The sequence below is a fragment of the Etheostoma cragini genome, chromosome 3 (assembly GCF_013103735.1).
Source record: "Etheostoma cragini isolate CJK2018 chromosome 3, CSU_Ecrag_1.0, whole genome shotgun sequence".
Taxonomy (NCBI): Eukaryota; Metazoa; Chordata; class Actinopteri; order Perciformes; family Percidae; genus Etheostoma; species Etheostoma cragini.
Window position 1 is genome coordinate 29,668,578 of NC_048409.1, and position 8,230 is coordinate 29,676,807.

At 50.0% G+C, this 8,230-nt stretch overlaps 1 protein-coding gene across 1 annotated transcript; it reads right to left on the reverse strand.

Moving 5' to 3' along the window:
- Positions 1 to 602: 602 nt before the first annotated feature.
- LOC117938724 lies at positions 603 to 7,710 on the reverse strand. The gene is made up of 5 exons (XM_034863563.1): positions 7,657 to 7,710; positions 5,867 to 6,070; positions 4,725 to 4,861; positions 2,378 to 4,284; positions 603 to 1,086 (listed from the first exon to the last, which is right to left on the reverse strand). Exons 1-5 carry the CDS (start codon positions 7,708 to 7,710, stop codon positions 605 to 607), a joined length of 2,784 nt encoding a protein of 927 aa, XP_034719454.1. The 3' UTR covers positions 603 to 604.
- Between the last annotated feature and the right edge of the window lie 520 nt (positions 7,711 to 8,230).

Here is an 8,230-nt window from a genome sequence, read left to right on the forward strand (position 1 = left end):
ACAACACACCCCCGGTGGGACAACACCCCCGGTGGGACAACACACCCCCGGTGGGACAACACACCCGGTGAGACAACACACCCGGTGGGACAACACACACCCCCGGTGGGACAACACACCCGCTGGGACAACACACCCGGTGAGACAACACAAACCCCCGGTGGGACAACACACCCGCTGGGACAACACACCCGGTGGGACAACACACCCGGTGAGACAACCCACCCGCTGGGACAACACACCCGCTGGGACAACACCCCTGGTGGGACAACACACCCGGTGAGACAACACACCCGGTGAGACAACACACCCGCTGGGACAACACACCCCGTGGGACTTCCCGTCAACGGAGACACTCCACTTCTAAAACACCTTGTTAAATATTGCCATCCTTTGAAAGAAGCCATGTTTGTTTAAGGCCCTCCACCCTTACCTTTTGTTAAGTAAATGTACACAGGAAGTGTCTCGGCTTTGCACACGTTCACCTTCAGACCAGTCACTACTTCTGAAAGATGTATTTGCACACATGCTTAGTGTTGTCAAAACCTCACGGCACCTTAACGAGCCCCTCCACCTAACATATCACTCTGTAAACACCACCGACTCACCCCTCTTGTCTCTCACTCTCTTCAGGTCTTGAGTGATTGTCCCGGTTGGAGCAGCAGTCCCTGACCTCGGGGACGCGACAGTCCGAGTCCAGGGCTGACGTCAACGGGCCGTCACTCCAAGGGAAGTCCGAGCTGGAGCCGCGCCTTGCAGGTGGACTTCTGAGGGGACGCCCTAATGAAGTATCAGTGGGGGGATACCCGGGGTTGGGGTTGGGGTCGTGGACCTGAGCCGGACTGGACGACGGAGCTCTTGGTGAAGCTGGTAGACTTTCCTCAGGCCGGGTGGAGGTCCGGTTGTTGTCCCCTGATCCGCAGCCCACGATGGAGTCTCTGTCCTTAGTCAGAGCCGAGATGAAGTCTCTGGGCCTGGAGAGGGTGAAACCGTTTGTCTGGGGGGGGGCCGGGGTCAGCTGCTCTGTGACGAACACATGTCCAAACGGCAGAGGCTCCAAGGGGGTCAGCACCTCCTCCTGAAGGTCTAGAGGAGAACAACACAGAACAAATACCTAGTTAGTGAATAAATTAACCATAGAGGATTGAGTTGTTATCCTCAACCGAACAACTGAACTAAGAAACCCGGGTCAGGGTCCCACAGAGGACGTTAGTAGACTAAGGAAGTAAGCGTAAGTGGACCAAGGTGCTGTAAAAAAGAAAGGACCCATATTAGGAAAACAAACCCTGTATTCTGGGATTTGGGGGTTATTTTGGGTGCTTCCACAAGCTCAAAACTGGGAAAAAAACCTCCATTGTGTTTTGAGTGGGATCTGGTTTCTGAGTGTCCTCTGATCCGGTTTCTGTATGTCCTCTGATCCAGTTTCTGAGTGTCTTCTGTCTTCAGTCTCCAGGTGAGCTGTCCAACATCTGCACGGCTTTCTACGTCTCTAGAGACGAGGTGGCTAACCGTAGCATGCTAGCTCGTTCTCAATGGCAAACACTGCTCCAACAGCCGCTAGTGGACCAGAATCTCTAAAAGAACTACTTCCTGTCCCTGTTCTACTTCCTTTTCCTGTATTACTTCTAGTCCCTGTTCTACTTCCTGTCCCTGTTCTACTTCCTGTCCCTGTTGTGTCCCTGGTCTAGAAGAAGTCTCCCAGCTGATACTGCCTTGGACTGACCAAAGCTGGAGAAAGAGTTATCAGCTTTTAGAAAATGAAACCATGCAAACCTATTCTGGTCCAACCTCAAAATACAATTAAGAACATGAAGATGAGCAGAATATGGAGCTTTAAAAGAAAAGTAGAAAGAAAACACACTAACAACATCCCAACGACAAGCAGCATTTTACAAATACAGAATTATAGATAACAATGATAACAGAATGAGAGATTAGTGTGATTAACCCTTGTGTTGTCCTCTTAAAAAAGGTAAAGAAATCTGACATTTTTGTCCCTTTTTCAGACTTTTTTGAAGTTTCCACTAACTCCACCATACTAGATTTACTTCTCTTTGGAATTCATGGTCAATAACCCTCATTTATAAAGAATTATACCTGATATTTTAGTTAAAAAAGCAGAAATTATGAATTATTTTGACTAATAGTTAAGTTCAGAGGAATGAAAGTGATCAGTTGTATTTATAAAGAGGGTTGGAAGGAATCCAATCCATGTTTTGTGCTAATTTGGTTAAAAAGAAACTCATATTTCAGATATAGACATTTATTAAAGGGGGTCAGATTTGACCCGAGGACAACAGGAGGGTTAAAGAATGAAGGGAGGACATCTTCTATCTAAAGGACGCCCATAGCTGTGGAGCGTTAAAGGCCAACTTACCATTGGTGAGGCTTTCTGCTTTCTTTATCATCCTCTTCTCGTGGACTGTTTGGTCCTCCTGGCTCATGGTTTGCGTCTGGAATTGGCTGTAAGTCTTGGTTTGGTTCTGGGTTTTAGTTTGGATCTGGACTTTGGTCTCAGAGTGAGATTTGGGTCCATACTTGGTCTTAGAGTGGGTATGTGATTGATTGACTTCCGGTTGGTGTTGTCTTTGCTGCTGGTCCTTAGTTGGGGTCTGTAATTGCATCAGAGACTGAACCTTGGTCTGGCTTTCGGTTTGGGTCTGGCCTGAGTGGCCAGGCAGTCTACTGTAGTCCCGGGTAGGGTTCCATACAGCGCCGGCCCGTTTCTGGTGTAGTGGGACCATCATGGTGCTGGCTTTGGCGCTGTACATCCGGGCCAACGTTTGGACCTTGCTCAGGATCCGCTCTGAGTTTTCCATCAGCATGGGGTCCACTACAGGGGTAGCCTCAAATAACCCGATGCCGGCTACATCCGACCCCATGCCCTCAAACAAGACCCGGTTAGCAGTGACAATCCTGGAGTGGCGGGACCATCGACCAACTTTTATCTGACTGGGAAGACCCTCAAGGTTCCCCCTGGTCCTGACTAGGTCTCTGGGTTTGGTTCTGGTCCAAGTGGAATCAGTTTTGGTCTCAGTTCTGTTGCATTGTGCTGTAGGTGGCAGAGGTATAGGAGGATCCTTGTGGCTTCCATTTGGTTCTGCTGGGTTAGGTTCATGCATATTCATATCAGCTTGATTTCCAGTACTGGTTTTGATTGTTACATCTCCGCACTTGGACTGGTTTTTAACAGGTGGTCCTTCTCCTCGAGGTGCATTTCCACCGTTCTCCTCAGAAACCAGAACCTCCTTCTTTTCCTCCATTAGTTCTTTGCAGACTTTTCCATTGGTGTCCTGCGTCTCAGCCTCTTGTCCAACGAGCCTGTTTGGGTTTGACTCCAGATTCAGGCCCACTTTGTTTGGGGTCTCTTTGTCCTTCATCACGCTAGAGGTTCCTGAGGTTGGGTCCTCTACATCCAAATCCAAGGAGCTGATTGGTGCATCTGCCCGTCCATCATTCCCTGCATCTGCTGAGAGAGTAAGGGCAGAGACAGGACCAGCAGGGGAACAGGGCTCTGGTTCTCCATCAGTCTCCTGATCAAAAGCTTCAGTTGTCTCATAATTGGATTGTCCGCCGTCTGGCCCCCCATAGCGGGAAACCGAGTCCTTCACCAAGCCAGATGGGATCTGTGAGAAACTGTTTCTCCTTCTTGGTGCCACTCGTTCTCCCTGCTCCTCTTCCTCTGGCTCGGTCTCTTCGGTCTCGGCTGCCGCCTCGTAGTAACTCCGGATCTTTTCGATGATCTTCTTGTCTCGCTTGGTGAGGTGGGACCCTCTCGTGGGGGGCTGGCACCTTGGGTTGGGGGGATGAGGGAGTTCTTGATTTGGGGAGGAGGAAGCGGTGGCCTCGGGGTTCACCTCTTCCCTTTGTGAAAGACAACCGCTGCTGATCTCTGTGTCTTCCTGCGCTGAGGTTGGGGGACGGAGATCTGACGTTGCGTCAGGGACGATGCTCTCTCCTTCTCCTTCATCCCCTGTTTTCACCTCTTCTTTCTCTTTGTCCACCACTTCTTTTTGTGATCCTCCATCTTCCTCCACACCCGTTTCCACTTCACTCGTTGCATCTGGAAGTTCTTGGACTTCATTTTCAAGATGGTTTTCCTCTCCAGAGGCCCCGGTCTGGCCTTGAAGCTCGCTGTCCTTCTCCGACTCTGCTCTTTCCTGCTCCTGATGCATTGTGGGTATTCTTTGTGGACTGGAGGGGCAGGTGACTGGCGGCAGTGGGCAGGTGAAGTTGGTCTGGATAGATGGAAGCTGACCCCCAGACTCATCCAGGGCCTGCTCCTGAAAGATAAGATAAATATATAAGTAGATAGATAGATAGATAGATAGATAGATAGATAGATAGATAGATAGATAGATAGATAGATAGATAGATAGACGGATATTTATTGATCCCAATAAAATGGGAAATTTTAGTGTTGCAGCTGCAAAATCCTAATTGAGTCTTTAATGCTACAAATAGAGTTGTAGTGCATTCAAACCGTGGGGCTGGGGGGGCCGGGGGGGCCGGTGGACCCGGGGGGGCTGGTGGACCCGGGTGGGCTGGTGGGGATGGCGGATGACCCGGGGGGGCCGGTGGACCCGGGTGGGCCAGTGGGGATGGCGGTGGACCCCGGGGGGCCAGTGGGGATGGCGGTGGACCCGGGGGGCCCGGTGGGGATGGCGGTGGACCCGGGTGGGCCGGTGGACCCGGGGGGCCCGGTGGGGATGGCGGTGGACCCGGGTGGGCCGGTGGGGATGGCGGTGAGTCCCTCCCTGGCTCTGCTCTGGTTGATGAACTCCAGGATCTCCTCGGTGATGGACAGCGTGGGCAGAGGGCTGAGGGGGGTCAACGCCTCTTCATCCTCCTCCTCTTCCTCCTCATTCAAACACAGTAGAAAAGAAAACATGTGGTTTACAGGAGGATCGAGGCAGAAAACACCAGAGAAGAGACTTCTTGTTGATTCAACCTGTTTCAAAGTGTTTTATATCAGAAATATGGATTTCTCTCAACCAAATTGCCCCAAAAAAACATGGATGATTCCATTCAACATTCTTCAGGTAACAATAACAATACTTTCATTGAATTTTTTGGGTGTTTTCTTTTATCTTATAGCATTTGAATTCTTTTTTTAATGGTTTCCAAACAGTATTCAGACTAAACTTTGACATCTACCCATCTGAGATCCACTCAACATCCTCTGATCTTAACTATTAGTCAAAATAATTCATAATTTCTTCCTTTTTAACTGAAAACTTATGTATGATTTTATATAAATTAGGTTTGTTGATCATGAATTCCAAGAATAATAAAACCTGATATTAAACCAGCTCAGGTTTAAAAAATAAAAAAAGCACCAAAAGCGAAAAAAAGTAACAAATAAATCCGAAAAAGCGACAAAACATTGGAAAAAGTGACAAATAAATCAGAAAAAGTGACAAATAAATCAGAAAAAGTGACAAAAACATTGGAAAAAGTGACAAATAAATCAGAATAAACGACCAAAATCATTGGAAAAGCACACAAAAAAAAGTTCATTTTTTAATTTTGACCCGGAAGGACAAGTTCATGGTTAATGGGATGACAACACAAGGGTTAAATGGTACAGGAACCACTGGTCTTCAGGGGGAAAGTCCTGTTTGTTTGACCCCCCCAGGACGATTCTTACACCTCACTTCATGCTCTGCGCAGGTCAGAACTACTGCGCCCACTAGAGGGCGCCAACACATAGGTTTCTAGTGGCAGCGCACACGTTAGAGAACAACGTTCAAACACATCTCTACACGCCAGACTCATTGGATGCTGACCCCCGAGGGGACAGAAACCAGACCCAGATAACAGAAATCCCGTCCAGTGTAGTTGAAGTGTCGTTGGAGTACGTTACCTCTTCCTGTCGGTTTGGGTGCAGCTGTGGCGTCCCGCTGGGCTCGGTCCTCTCGGCCTCCACCTCGATGACGGAGGACGCCAGCGTGCTGCTGCTGCCCCCCGAGCCCAGACTGTCAGCCGGGCCTAGACCGTCTGCCGGGCCCAGACCGTCTGCCGGGCCCAGACCGTCTGCCGGGCCCAGGTCGCCCTCACTCCCCGCCGCCTGCAACGAGGAACATCATTAGGAGTGCAGAGTGGGCATGAAACAGGGCGGGCTTCACCTGGCTGACGGAGGTTACTACCTTCATATGGATGGAGGGCGGGAGAGGGGGATGGGTGGATGGATGGGTGGGTGGATAGAGGGAGGGATGGGTGGAGGGAGGGAGGGATGGGTGGATGGATGGGTGGGTGGATAGAGCGAGGGATGGGTAGATGGATGGAGGGATGGGTGGAGGGAGGGAGGGATGGGTGGATGGATGGATGGATGGGTGGGTGGATAGAGCGAGGGATGGGTAGATGGATGGAGGGATGGGTGGAGGGAGGGAGGAATGGGTGGATGGATGGATGGGTGGGTGGATAGAGCGAGGGATGGGTAGATGGATGGAGGGATGGGTGGATGGATGGGTGGGTGGGTGGGTGGGTGGACGGATGGATGGATGAATTAATTAATTCATTGGTCATCTTATATTAGGCACCCCAATTTTTAACGATCAAAGGAACAAAATGCAGGATTATAAACAACTATAGAACATATACACCCAGATAACTGCCTACACACACACATACACATACACATACACACACACACACACACACACACACACACACAGTAACAAACAAAGATGTCCGTAAGTAACTTTGGAGACAGAAACCACCAGGACTTTATCAGCACTGCTCTTAAAAAGAAACTCAGGGCAGACCGCAAGTTCGAGAACTTTTGGTATTTATACCACTACTGCAATATACGCGCCTAAAACAAGGGCTGTAGTCAAGACCACCTTAGTCAAGTCCAAGACCAGGACTAGTCGACTCCAACACTAGACCGAGTCCAAAGAGGTTAGAGTCTGAGTCAAGTCGAGTACCAAGACAAGTCCAAGACCAGGACGAGTCGAGCCAAGACAAGACCGAGTCCAAAGAGGTTTGAGTCAGAGTCAAGACCGAGTCCAGGACAGAATAAAGGTCTTATGCATGACAGTATCAAGACAATCTTTTTTGGGTTTCACTTTCCCTCCAATTTTATTATCAAGTTAATAAAGACACCTGGATTCGGTCCAGACCAAATACTGGCGAGTCTGACAAGAGTTCAAGACCATAGAAAAACGGTCTTGAGTCCAAGACCAGACTCTAGTACTAGAGCCCTGCTTAGAACCCTAATCTGTGTGACGACTTCCATATTAAGTGTTTAAAGTCTGGACTATAAAGTCCATAATATCCAGATTAGAGTGGTGGCTTCCTGTTCTGCGCAGAAACCCCCGCGGACTCAGACTGACAGCTAGCGCTAACCCCAGATACGAAACTGGTTCCCAGTCAGCGGAGCATGAAACCCCCTCTTACCTTCAGAGCTGCAGGAGTCCCCGGGGGTGGGAGGAGTCGGTGGAGAGAGAAGAAACAAAAAACAACATTTACATGTGACACAGTGGGACAGAAAGAGATGTTTTCAAGATGTTTGGACTGTTTGGACGGGCTCTTAACCAATCGGTGTCCTTCACACAGTTAATCAAAGAAGGCTTTGGACTCCGGCCGGCCTGCAGACCTGCGCCAAAATACCAAACCGCATCAATAAACAAAGGAGTCTTGTCTACCTCCTACAGAGCTGGAGTCCAGTTTCTCCAACAACACCAGCAAATGGAAATGTTGAACCATTCCTGGGATCAGACAGCGCAGTACTTGTACGATGGAGGACTGCAGGGGTACACGTCCCCCTAAGGGTAGTTTGGGGGACTGCAGGGGTACGTGTCCCCCTAGGGGTACTATGGAGGACTGCAGGGGCTACGTGTCCCCCTAGGGGTACTATGGACGACTGCAAGGGTACGTGTCCCCCTAGGGGTACTATGGACGACTGCAGGGGCTACGTGTCCCCCTAGGGGTAATATGGAGGACTGCAGGGGGCTACGTGTCCCCCTAGGGGTACTATGGAGGACTGCATGGGGTACGTGTCCCCCTAGTGGTACTATGGAGGACTGCGGGGGCTACGTGTCCCCCTAGGGGTAATATGGAGGACTGCAGGGGCTTTGTGTCCCCCTAAGGGGTACTATGGGGGACTGCATGGGGTACGTGTCCCCCTAGTGGTACTATGGAGGACTGCGGTAATATGGACCTGGTCTGCATGATGGGTAATATGGACCTGGTCTGCATGATGGGTAATATGGACCTGTGTCTGCAT